We start from the raw sequence: 14,009 nt of genomic DNA, 5'->3' as shown, positions 1-14,009 counted from the left end.
TTACTGGCAGGAACCTGATATCAGACATTCTGTCAGAACCATACTGATACAGAGGATGCTTGCAGCCAACCATTAGACTGAATAGGGGGATCCCAATGAAGAAGCTAAAGGACCTAGGGAACTGAAAGGGGCTGCAACCCCATGTAAAGAACAACATTTTTAACTAACCAAACCCACCACAGCTCCCAGGGACTAAAACACCAACCAATGAGTTCGCATGGAGAGACCCATGGCTCCAAGTACATATGCAGCAGAGGATAGCATTCTCTGGCACCAATGGGAGGAGAAGAGTTTGATCCAGTGAAGGCACATTTTTCCAGTGTAGGGGGAATGCCAAGGTGCTGAGGTGGGAGAGAGTTTGGGAAAGGGAACACCTGAATGGAGGCAATAGGAGGGAGAGAGGGGATGGGATTATTGGAAAGGAGATAAAATCTGAAATGTAAACAAAGAGAATATCCAATGGGGAAAAAAGAGAAAAGAAAACCATTAAACAAAGGTCATAAAAAGGGAACTAAGGATTCACTATAGGTGCACAGACAGAAAATCAAATACTTACTGGGTTTATCTATAGAAAATTTCACTAACTTAGTTCCAACAGTTATGGTTTTTAATTCTCCATGAACCTGTAGTGGCAGATGATGAATGTTTATCCAGATAATTACTCCTAATGGATACGCATGTAAACAATCTCTGTTGTAAACTTCTTGTTCTCTTTATGGTTTGAATTTATATGTAAACTTGTGATGAACCTTTTAACATGTGACCATGCATTCTAAAAGATGTATAAGTGCTAAGGACAAAGAGCCAGCATCTTCCTTTGCAACTATAGGACAGCTGTGTGTGTGTGTTCATGTATATGTGTGCATGGATGTTTAGCAGAGGACTGGTACCAATACCAAAACATGTTCTTCCAGCTTCATGGACAGAGAGGAAAAAATTCCATCTCTATGCTTCAATATGGGAGAAATCACCTGATATCATGGTTATCATGTGATAACTCCTGGACATAGCTTAAGTGGACAGAGGGGATGTAGTAAAGAATGACTTATCTTAGAACCTGTCCCCAGTCCCAGGATTTTGGCTAGAAAGAGAGTGTTAGTAGAGAGGAAACAGACACTGGACAGACTACAAGAAGGCGTTTAAAACTGCAATAATACTCAACAAAACACTGGGATGATAATTTTTTAAAAAGTATACCATAAAGAAAAATGTCATATAAAAATTAACATATGGAAGCTTGATAATCAATGTTCACAGGTACGATTTTCAGTGATGGGGAGAAGGGTATAGCAGAATTCAATTCAGTGATGTTTCTTTTGCTTTCTAGAGAAAGAAATATATCTGTTTGGCAAGGTAAAAAGAAAAGCTAATGCAAGGCATGGTGGTGCATGCCTTTAATGCCAGTACTCAGAAAGCAGAGACGTGGATCTCTGTGAGTTCAAGGCCAGCCTGCCTACCTAATGAGTTCCATGACAGGCAGGACTACACAGAGAGACCCTTTCTCCACAATTTCTACCTCCCCCCAAAGGAAAGAGAAAGTAACAACTTTATAAGAAGTACCTAATTACCAACATTTGTTCAAATCAACCTTTGACATGTTTGCCATACACCATTCCCCAAGGAGAAGAGAGGACAAACACATTCACCTTTATTAATTTGCAATTTTTATTGGATCACTTAACACATTTTTTTAAAAAATACCATGGCACTCTCTGAATCTTAAGTTGTCTTTGATTCAGGCTTTGAAGTTTAAAACATTCTTAGAGCCTCCTTGTCTTAAAGTAACAGACTGGAATGATAAGCAAGTGCTTGTGAAGACATATCGCTATCAACAATAAGAACATTTTTCACATGTGTACTCTAACATAGACATATGTACTCTCATGGGCCTTGTACCTTCTAAGATGGATTCTTCTTATCAACACTGGCAGAGGATGCTTTCAACCATGTGGCCATCCAGAGAAGCAGTCCTATGTGGAGAGTATACTGTGGGGAAAAAGCGTATCTTCCCTTCACATGGTATACAGGTCAACGGTGGCTTTACTTGAGGAGTGAGTTCCAGTGACAACCATCACCTAAGACATGTATAAATCCTTACAATTAATGCTAGAAATATATGTTTCACTGAATAGACACCAGCTGTCTAGTCTGGCTTCAGGGTGCCTAGGTTTTCAGGCAAATGATACCAAAAGTGCTTCTGGACTGATATCCTCTGTCAACTGTTAGCATTGTGGCTACTTCTGAGGAAGCAAGCCTGATGCATGCAAGCTACTGTGTTTACTCTGCCACACAAAGCCTGCTAACTACTCAGATCTGAGCCTTCCCCATGCTTTCCCAGACACAGATAAGCCTAAAGTAAAAGGCACTTTGTCAAGAGAACTAACCTATGCAGAATACCATTGTAGTGTAGAAAAAGTTATTCAGTGTTTACAATCTTTGCTGAGCAGATTGGAGCAGAACCTAAGTGGGAAATGTCTTGGAATATTATCTTTTTAAATACTGCTGTCATTGTGACTCAAGACTCAGGATAAATATATTGCCCATGGTTCTTTTTGCTCAAGAGATATTGTATAAGTAAACATTGAGACTCAATGAAGAAACAGAGTCTTTAGAATACAAAGGTATAGCACACCATCTTAAAATAGGAGAACTAGGTAAATATGCCAGTAGGTTTCTCATCCTCTTTCCTTAGCTGTTTACACACATAGGAAGATGGCTGGTTGTCTTTAAAGGCAACATCTGATGGGTGCACCGGTAAAGCCTATGCCTTGCTCTTTCTTCTGCTTACTTTCCCCAGGGATGTCCCTGTTTGCCTTCTCAAGTCTCTGTTTAGCTATAAGAAGTGTGGTAGGAAGGCAGATGCTCTAAGGAGGCAAGAATAACCAGCATCTCACCCCCCCCCCCAAAAAAAAGAAAAAGAAAAAGAAGGTAAAAGATACATAGTCATCAAAATACTATCCTACCTAATCACAAATACACATGAAAATTTTCTTTCAGGGCTGCTAAGTCATGGTTCAATATATGTAGCATAAAAGGTGAACATCTATCTACTGTGAGCACCAATAACAACCACAGCCTTCTTAGCACTCATGAAGCAAGACCACAATGAAATGTTTTCCTTTTGTTTTTCACAGAACTGCTATATCACACTGGAAAGAACTATGTCCATGGCTGCCCAAATCCGGAAATACTAGGAGAAAACTAGTCACAACTTCTTGTTAAATGTCTAACTGTTGATTACTGACATCCTTTCATTTAAATCCTATGTGTTGAAAATGAAATCTTAGCAGCCTGGGACAAAGGACCATTGGACACTTCAAGTTGAAATCTGCTGCATTGGCATGAGGTTTGGTGAAACCTGGTGAAAGAAAGAGGAAAAAAAATAATTAAAGTTTACTCTACCACAGAATGTTCAGGTACTGCTCCAATTTATTTTTAATAATTTCATTTTAAATTAAAAAATGAAAACTAAAGGGAAATATTACATTTCAAAAGTAATCCACAGATACAGCATAAAGAAACCCTATTCATATAACTTAATTGTTCATCGGGAAAGAAATAGGTAAATAACCAATTTAGCTTAATATACACTGCAAAAGACACTTCATGGAATTGAAGCGGTAGAAAAATTACTCCCCACTCCCCAGTTTGCCTTCAAGCACACAATGACTAATGCAAGTATAGACAAAATAAAACATATCAATGTAGCGTAAGCCAGGCAATGTTCCTTCCTCGTTAGGAAAGGAACTCATGAAACTGCACATCTAGCTGGAAAAAAAAAAACCTACTGGCAACTGATGGCTGCTAGGGGAAGAGGGGTCATTTCTCTTTGGATGTGTGACCCTTGGTAGTAGCCCAGATTCTGGTGGAGCGGGACAGCAGTAATTTGAATCAGTGGGTTACACAAGAAGAGGTAGGGAAAGAAAGAGGGTTGGGGATCAGGTATGGGGAGAGTGGGTAAGGGTTAGGAAAGAGAACAGAAGCCAGTCTGTAGGGCATCTCTGAGATTAGAAACCTGGGAGAGTAGGGTCCCCGGAGTCTATAGGGATGACCCCTAGCTGAGACTCGTAGTTGTGAAGGATATGTATATGGAGAATAAAGTGGCCCAAAAAAATCTGTCCTGACTACTAGATGTGCAGGGATAAAGATGGAACAGAGATTGAGGGGATAGCCAACCGATGGCTGGCCTAATTTGAGACCCACCCCATGGGAGAGAGCCAACCCTTGACACTGTTAATGATATTTTGCTGTAGACAGAAGTCTAGCATAACTGTCCTGTGAGAGGTTTCATCTAGCAGCTGATGGAAGAAGATGTAGGAACCATACTCTAGGTGGAGCTCAGGGAGTCTTGGGAAAGGCTGGGAGAGGAATGGGAGAGTTGAGTGAGCTGGAAGGATCAAGTAAACACAAGACAGAGTCAAGCAACCTGGAACCATGGGAGCTCACAGAGACTGAGCCACCAATCAAACACACATGGACTGGACATCGGCCCCCTACATATATGTAAGGTCTCTATGTAGGTCTCCGAACAAGTGGAGCTGGGGAAGGGTGGGGAGGCACGTTCTGACCTTACTGTCTCCCTTCCCCTAACTGGGCTGCCTTGTCTGGCCTCAGGTGGGAGAGGATGTGTTTAGGCAGGTTGGTGACCATGAGGGGCACCCTCATCTCTGAGAAGAGGAGAGGGTAAGGAGGGAAGGAGGATTGTGAGGGTGGAACTCGGAGGGGTAGCTGTGATCGGGATTAATTAATTAATTAATTAGTGGAAGAAAGATTAAAGGTTATGATCATAGCAGAAGACTTGTTAAGGAAGTCTGGGCTATGGGGAGAGAAGGTAAAGGTAGATATGATGAAGACACATTGGTAACATGTATGAAGTTGTCAAAGAACAAATAAAAAGTATTCTTTAAAAAGACTCTAATATTCTCACCTGTTTGTCAAAGCTTTAGTATATGGATATATATCATTTGGTTCTTTGGAAATACATTATTTGATAAATCTAGGAAGAGCCTTCTTTCAAAATATGAGCACAAGGGGGAGAAAAGCAAACAGAATTTCTTAGTTGTGAAAATTTTGGGTCAGAGCTGCACAAAAATAAGCCAGAGGACTGACTGTCTAACTTTTAAACTTCTGTATGTAAACACACACACACACACACCCCTAAGTCATGCATAACAAAGGGGGAGTGATGCCTGGAATACATAAGGATGATCTATAAGACAACAAAGAGCAATAACCTGACCAAAAAGTAGTCAGTTGAACAGATAATTCTTCAAAGAGCCTCTGACGGAGGATACACAATGATTCTGCACGCCGCTTGTATGAGCACCGCAAACAAGGTCCTGACAACTGGCTGTAAGAATGGGAAGCAGTCCAGTCACTGTGGGCAACAGTGTGGAGGTGCCTCACAAACTAAAAAGGAAGTTAACATATGACCCACAATCCTACTTCTGGGGACATGCGCAGAACACTTCAGAACAGGATCCCAAAGACACAGTGAGCCAGTGTCCACAACACCAATATTCAGTCAGGAAAACAAAGAGGAGACCCAAGAGAGGACTACAACGCCCTAAAGAAATGGAAGATGGTACAGCGAAATGGAAGGCTATATCACGGCCATGGCCTGGAAGAAGAAATGTGGTGGAAATGTACACACTGTCCAATGTGATCTGATCTACAGATCCAGTGCAATTGTTTTAAAAAATGTGTATGGGTGTTCTGCACATGCACCATGTGTGTGCCTCATGCCTGTGGTGGCCAGAAGAGGGTGCTGGATCCCCTGGAACAGGAATTAGGGCAGCTATGGGCCACTATTTATGTGGATGCTAAGACTGAAATCAGGTCATTTTCAAGAGCAGCAAGTGTTCTTAAGTTCTGAGCTTAAGCTCTAGGTCCCAAGTTCTTATTAAAAAACAAACAAACAAACAAACAACAAAAAAAAAGTCACTTCACAGAATCAGAAGAAACAACATTATAATTTCAATGGAACCACAAAAGCCCTTGAATAGTCAAGGATGTTTTGAGTCAGTACATTACACTATTGAAATTTAAAATATACTGCAAATCTGCTGAATTAAAATTTTAAATGTACTGCTACTGATAGAGTGTGGTGCTTTTATGAAAACAGATGTAAACCTATGGAAAAGAACAAAGGCTCTAGGTCTAGAGAGATGGCTCAGTTGTTAAGAGCACTGAGTGCACTTCCAGAAGTCCCGAGTTCAAATCCCAGTAACCACATGGTGGCTCACAACCATCTATAATAGGATCGGATGCCCTTTTCTGGTGTGTCTGAAGACAGTGACAGTGTACTCATACACATAAAATAAATACATTTTTAAAAAAAGAACAAAGACTCATTTAAAGTGACAAGCTTTTAACAAAGCCACTAACAATATCGAAAGCTTTGAAACATAAAGGAAGGCCAGGCTTTTCCTCTATACTTGTCCAGGTGAGACCTGGACATCTACGTGCAAACACAAAAAAGAAACCACCACCCCTGCCCCCTGCAACCTGGTCTGTGGCTCACCGATTATAAACTTGCTCAACTTGGATTAAGGACATAAATATAATAAGACTCTCAGGGTTTGAAACTACCGGAAGAAAGTAAGACAAATGCTGTAGGACTTTAGAATTGGCAAGGACTTTTTTTTTTTTTTTTTTTAAGAAAGGATTCCATGCTGGCTGTGGTGGTACACCGTGCATGCCTTTAATCCCAGCACTGAATCCTAAGGTTCAGGAAGCAGAGGTGAGCAGATCAGTACAGTTCGAGGCCGGCCTAGTCTACAGAGTGAGTTCTAGGACAGCCAGGGCTGCTACATGGAGAAGTGTTGTCAGAAAGGGACGGAGGGAGGAAGACAGCCAAGCCACCAAAAGCACAGGAGAAAAAAGTGAAAGTAAACAGATAAGATTATTTGGACTGAAATGCTATGGCAGATGGAACAAGCCATAGTTCAGAACGAAAGGACAATGTGCAGAGGAACAGGAGCATGCAGGATGTTCATATAGATTTCTAAAATATATAGGACAAAAGAATTAGTACCCAGAATGTACTGGTGGAGGTCAAACAACTCAACAGCAAAAGCATCCCTTAAATAATCCAATTAAACGGGGGCAGCATGGCTGTGGGTAGCACCAGTTCTTTATTCTGAGCACTCAGAAGGCAGAGGCAGAGAGATCCCTGAGTTCAAGGCCAGCCTGGTCTACAGAACAAGTTTCAGGACAGCCAGGGCTACACAGAGGAACCCTGTCTCAAAACAAACAAACAAAATGTGAACAATATATCTAAATAAGACATGAAAGGGAGACATGCAGAAGGCCAAAGGGTTTATGGAAATTCACAATATCCTTAACAATTAAAGAAATGAAAACCAAAGCCACAATATGATCCCACAGCAATCTAGTTAAATTAGCTATTATCAAAGAGACAAAAATTACTGTTCTTGGCCTTTCAGCTGAGACCACGTGTTGGTGAGGATATAACAGGGGACACTTGGATGGAACAGAATGGGAAAGCCATTGTGAACCTCAGAGTTGCTCAAAAATTTAAAATAGAATCCCCATGTGATCCAACAATCTCATTACAAAGGAGACAAGATCATTACAGCAACAATACAACCACATTCCCCATAAGAACCAAGACATAGAAATAACCTGAGTACCTACCACCTAAGGACTGGACGTAGAAAACAGTGCTCACGCACAATGGAGTACTAGCTACTATTTCTTTAAAAAAAAAAAATTATTGGATTTTTGTGGCAACACTCACAAAAGTGAAAGTCGCTGCTTTAGATGAAACAGAGGAGCAGGGACATTAAAAAGAGTGCTGTGTGATCTCACTTGTGTGGAGAGTAGATAAAGTATGACTCCATTAAAGGGGTGACTAGAATCCTGGTTCCCCAAGGCTGGGAGCAGAAAGGTGGGGGCAGAATGAGCTGATCGATCAGTGAGAACCGACGTACTGTTGGGAGAGAGAATGTGTGTTGCCGCTGAGCTGTGTGACTACCTATGTTTGTAACAGCGATGTGTTCTATAGGTCCTTGCACTGGTGGAGAGGATCTTAACCGTTTCTATCACGGATGCATAAGTACATAGGAATGTTTCCCTTGACTTGAACACAATGCATATACATATTAAAACATCAAAGTGTACCTCTTAAATAAGCAGATTTTCCTATCAGTGCAATAATGATAAATGGAGGGGGTGGTACTGGAATACCAGAAGGGCTGACATTTTCAAACCTATGCAGATATGATGAACAGACCCTCCTCCCCCATGTGTGTATAACAAAACTAGCAGAATTTTCTGAATTACCCACACGAATAGCAAAGAGCTAGATAATGAGGGTCTTATGCTGTATATTCTTTTGCAGCAGAAACTGAAATTTCTGCAGCTCTCTGAAGGTGTTACCTGTCAGAGGTTTCCTATTCCACACAGGGGAAAAGAAAAGCTGATTAAGAACTGTTTGCTTGTTTCCGTGGAGTAAGAAATCCTAAATAGTTCAAGAAGAAGTAAATTCCTTTTCTCCCCCCCTGAGATTATGAGAAAGCTAATTAAAATTTTGCTTTTCAAGCAAGCTATTACTGAGAGACTGCTTTTTTCTTCTTTTTTTTTGCAAAGGGAAATTCAGAAAAAGGTTAATAAACAAAAGGCCTTGGAACAGTACCAAGAGGTGGTTACTATGTACATAATGAATTATACAACAAAGTTGTTTCAAAGAAATTTGTTATGCATTTGTAGGCAAATGCCAAGCCTGTGTGCTCAGAAAGTTAAATCTATGGATGGTGCATCAAACACCTTTTGCTGAATGAGTTTCTCTAATTTCTTCTCCGTGTGTTTCACTGTAATAAGTAAATGGATTCTGTCTTTCATCATCTCAGACATACATATTCCTTTTACCTTCCGTTAACTTTAAGTTAATTGCATCTGTCTGTCAACCCTATCAGAAGGCCACTAATGAGTTATAATAAACACTTGTATACACACATAATAAATAAATACATTTTTAAAGCACACACAAGTAAGTGTGGTTACAGAAATCTTACTAGAAACTCTCCCTGTATGTTCACTGGCTCTCCAAGTCTGAGTTTTTCTGTGCACTACCATTTACCTGCAGGAAAGATGCAACTAGTTTGCTCCTGGTGCCTTCTAGAATCTCTAATGCATGGAATAAAAACCACAGAAGTGTGTCAAGGAGAGGATCAGTGTGAGAGGTGAAAGGACAAAGAAGCATCCCTTCTCCACAAGTGGCTACCCTCAGGACTGCCCACATCTGACACTAACTTCCAGGACTTCACACAAAGCAGACAAGCAGGTGCTTGTCCTCTCTAGCTCCTTGGTATGTTGTCATGGTCCTGTCACATTCCTGGCAGCCCTGGCCTGAGTCACACACAGCTTCCTCTTCTACGCCTGCTCAGACCAGCTCCTTAAATGTGCAGAAATTGGTGTCTCTAACCATTAGTCCACCCAGCCTGCGGTCCCCTGCGAGACGCTGCTCACAGAAGTACTTACTGCAAAGTCACAGCCCGTGCTCTTCCTGATGTCATCAACAGTCAGGCCTTGCCAGAGCTCGATCAGTGTCAACCCATTTTTCTTGTCCACGTCAAACACGCCCTGTAGGAAAGTCAAGAAAATGACAACCATTTTCATCATGAAAAGATATCACATGCAATGGCTAGGTTTTTAAGTTTATAAATAATACCCCGTCCTTCCTCAGCCATTATTCTTGGCTACAGTTGGCATCTTCTAGCACTCTATTCTATCTTCCAAAGCTGTCTTCTATTTGTGAAGTCATTAGATGAAATGCCAGAGAGGCAACCAATGATCTCAAGGAATGAACAAAGTGGGAATGAGGCAGGGGGATAGCTGGGAAGAGAAAAGATAGAGATGATGGGGAAAAGGATGCTGGGTAAACAACAGAAGACACTGCAGTACCCAACTGTGCTTATGAAATGGAGGTCCAGCCAACTCATCTCAGTAGCTGTTAAAGTGCTCCTTGGTTAGGCTCCCCAACCTTGAAACTCCCATGAAAACAAGTGAGTCCCAAGAGTAGGGCATGAGATCCCACACCACCCTCTTGGTGAGCAAGTCAAACGGCAATGCTGGTATCTAAGGTAGACAGGAATGCCAAACCCCGCCTGAACAACCCACTCAACACCATGGCCACGGCACCATCTTGTGATGGTTCCACCAAAGTACTGTTTGACTTTAGAAGAAGTCTACAAAGCATTCAACATAGCTTTATACTCGAGAATTCCTCAGAAGTCTTCTCAAATATTTGTTGGGCTCTGCTTCATCCTGGGGTATGGGGTCACTTATCTCAGGGAAAACTGTAACGGAAACCCAACTCTTTCTACAGGGCTTTAAACCCTGTTCTATAGGTCTCTATGCAGACTTAAAGACTTATATCTCCCAGGTTTTCTACGGTGGATATAACTTAAATTTACCTATTTTTTTGTAGCCTTCAATCTTTATTTTCAACTACCTTTGAAGTCATGTTTAAATGCACCATTAGTGAGGAGGCACTATGCGGAGGAAAAAGCACTGGCTTTTGAACTGCTGTGTCACACAGCTCTGCTGCACTACAGCTAAGCAACCTGGGGAGCCTGTGGTCAGAGAGCTCAGAAACCACTCCCTCAGGCTGTGGTACAGGAGCCTATGGTATAGGAAACAAACAGGACCATAACATATTACCTGGACTACAACTGGGACAGATGTGTTGTTATTACTTAGCAGATTGACTAAACCAAGTCAAAGGCCTGAAATAATTACTCTCTCCAGAGGAAGTGTGATGAAAGATGCTTATTTTATTTGATTGATAACCTGGTTGCTTTTCCTAAAACACTAAAATTTAAGAGCAAATACTAGAGCAGGCTTCTATTTGCACACTTACGTTCTCCAAATCAACAAAACTTTCACCTGGTTTTCCAGCAGAAATGTGTGTTCCATGAGTGGGAAATGCTAATAGATTAAAAACTGTCTGTAGATTCTATTAGCTGCCTTTATTCTGATGCAAAACTTTTTAAATGGGTGTTTTTCTTCTGTAGAAAGTCTATATAGAGCACCATTCAAACTAATCTGCTGCTTTTTCATGCATTGTAAACAACTACAAATTTGTAAAACTAGAGAGAAAAAAAAAAAAAACCCTGACTTATTAAGAACATAGTATACACACACACACACACACACACACACACACACACACACACACACAATTTCACAAAAAGATAATTGTGGTGTTATTAATTAATATGGGGCTTCAAGAATCAGGGAGGTAAGATTGAAAATTGGCTGCATTATCAAAAAAAAAACCCACCCTTTTATTAACATTTTCGACACACTCCAATAAACTCCTAAGTTATACAGAAGGCCAACCATCTATACATTTTAAAAAGATGGAAGCTTAAAATATTTAGGAAGAGTTTCATTTAGTAGCCTAAGGGGCAAACAAAAATTTGATACAAAACAGAGAGTAAAACCTAAAGGCTAAATTGTTAAATGATACTGAAACTACCTTGTCTTACAGGTAAGTAAGTTAATTACTTTATTACCTCCATAAGAGCTACATTATGGTTAATTACAGCCAGGTGCTGATAGGGAAGATATCTATTATAACCTGATCCAGGAAACAATTACAGTTGCTTTCAAAGGGCAACCTAATGGAATTATCCTGGGAGCAGATTATGGAATCATGCATAATATACATCCTCACATCCTCTGCAGAGCACCTTCCCAGCGTGACTCAGAGGTGAACACGCAGCCCTTTCCTGAGCTGCTAGAGACACTGGACTAGCTGTCCTGACTTTCTTTCCCACAGTGTCATTCCTGGTCATGCTCTGATGGGGGCCATTTGCTAGGGATTCTCAGTAGCTTATTCCAGTACTGACTTTCTCTTCTGAACCCTAGATCTGAATCTCCCATTGTCTTTTTCAAACGCAGGAATACGAAATTGAAGGTGTCAAACTCAACCTCCTCTTTTCCTGTCTCCCACTGCTCCTCCCCTCCTGAGCTTTGCCAGGACACAGCAGGTCAGACATTCTCCATGCTAGAAAATGTAGGGATCGCCTGTCTTACTGGCAGTGCCCTACTCATAAGATTAGGCTGAATCCAATCTCCGAAATTTCCCTAAAATATCTCTCGGACTTGTGATTTGGGAAGTTTTGTTTCTTGCCTAAACCATGGATGAGCCCTTTCAATGAGATTTGCCTTTTCTTCTCCTATGTTTATTCGGGGAGAGTTATAGCGTTCTTACTAATGCAGAATGGTTTCCTAGGTAATACAAGGGTTGCTGAGGGACTCCTCATTCCCCTCCTAATAGGAAACACAATTTAAAGAGAGCATCCACATCCATTGTTGATGTGATTCCCTCCATGTATTTTCTGCTTTAATTGCATTTTTAGCTGCATTTTTGCTCCAAGCTGTCCTGCCTGGAGGTTCTTGAACAGGCTGGGTTTTCTTCACCAACCTGAGACTATGCACCATTTTCCCCTTTTGCCTGCGATGTCTTACTTGATTTTCTTTTCGATCGTAAGACTCCCATCTGTCTTTCAAGATTCCCAATCCAACCTGCCCATTCTCACGGCAGGAAGAGTATGGCCCCTATACTTAATGATATGGCTCAGAGTTAGCTACCGCCCTATGTGCTGTAGAATCAGCTATGTGCTGAAGTGATAGGCAGAGGTCAGAGGTAATTTCAACACAGCTGTCAGTGCAAAGACAGGCTCAGTCTAAGGATGCATGGAAGGATTCATGTACGAGAAAGACACCTAAGGATACATGACTGAGACAAAAGATGAACAGGAAGTAGTTGATGGATGAATGGGATGTCAGGGAGAGGTGGAGAACATACAGTTCCAGAACATGGTCCACAGGAAGGAGAGGTCAAAAGAGTTTTAAAAATGGCTGAGGCAGGAGAGTTTTAAGTCAGGAAGACTTGACTGTAAAAAGTGTAACTTGGGAAATGCTGTGTATGACCCACCGAGTAACCGTTCTTGGTACTGCTGCTGGGTTGCCATACGGGATGGCATCTGGTGTGCTGTGTGTTCTATGGGGTCTGTTACTCGGCTGGAGGTGCTGGATGGCTGCTGTCTAATCCTATGGAATGTGTCCTTAGAGGCCTGTCTGTAACCTCCTCCTTCTCCCTTGTGTAAAGCATTGTTAGAAAAAGTGTGGGTCTGAAAAGGTCCTCCAAAGAAAGGTTTATTCAACGAATAAAGCCATGTGTAAAAATGGGAAAAGGAAGTAAAAGAAGATGCTTGGAATGTCATTAAGCTGTGTCACCCAAAAAAGTTATATCATAAGAAAACACAGGTAACAGAAAGTGCTAGGTATGAGCGATGGGGATGATAGGCCACTGTGAGGATGAGATCACTGGGCACTAAGAGGGTGACATGCCCCATCGGGATGCAGGTATAGATTGGTTTAAAGGAGGGGGTGGAATATAAGAGAGCAGAGTGTGATAGAGGAGGCTGTGTAGGTACAAGACCAGGGAAGCTAAGGGCAGGGCAAGCAAGGGCAGCATAGAGAGGGCCTTACTCAAGGGGGTAAAGGAAGTTCAGAATTGGGAAGAATATTGCTAGAAACCTCCTGGATAAGGCTACTGCCATATTAATGAAATCAGGATGAGTTAACACAGTTAATCTGTGTTAACTGCAAAGTAAAGGATCATCTCCACAGGTCCAGTTCATCATTCAGAGGAGGCTCAAGAACTAACAATGGCTGACAGGCTTGCTCTTCCGCCCCTGTGTACCATCAGGCACCTGTATGGAATTCCACACCAGCAGTCTCAGGGATGCAGGGCCAGATGGAAACTTCCTTGGGAAAATGCAGCTTCTGGGAAGTGTTTTACACTTAACCTATTGCATAGTGTGCGTCAGGGTGTGCCCATCCTGTAAGGAAGGCCAGTGAGCCAGACACTGTGAGACGCAGCCATACAGCTCTGGTCAAAAGAACAGAGGGTCCACTGACAAACGGGGAACCCAGACAAGCAATTCTGTCCTGTGTCTTCAAGAAAACCA

General features: G+C 41.7%; 1 protein-coding gene across 1 annotated transcript in view; it reads right to left on the bottom strand.

Moving 5' to 3' along the window:
• Positions 1-1,651: 1,651 nt before the first annotated feature.
• The window catches only part of OXCT1 (3-oxoacid CoA-transferase 1), a 123,707-nt gene continuing 111,349 nt past the window's right edge, over positions 1,652-14,009 (bottom strand). Inside the window, exons 16-17 of the mRNA XM_080933615.1 lie at positions 9,505-9,606; positions 1,652-3,358 (exon numbers count right to left, since the gene is read on the bottom strand). Coding sequence (XP_080789741.1) covers positions 3,317-3,358; positions 9,505-9,606 — 144 coding nt within the window. The 3' untranslated portion in view covers positions 1,652-3,316. The remainder of the gene's footprint in view (positions 3,359-9,504; positions 9,607-14,009) is intronic.

Source organism: Micromys minutus (assembly GCF_963924665.1).
Source record: "Micromys minutus genome assembly, chromosome: 20".
Classification (NCBI taxonomy): domain Eukaryota; kingdom Metazoa; phylum Chordata; class Mammalia; order Rodentia; family Muridae; genus Micromys; species Micromys minutus.
The sequence above is the reverse complement of the archived record's forward strand: the minus strand, read 5'-3'. Positions and strand labels throughout refer to the sequence as shown.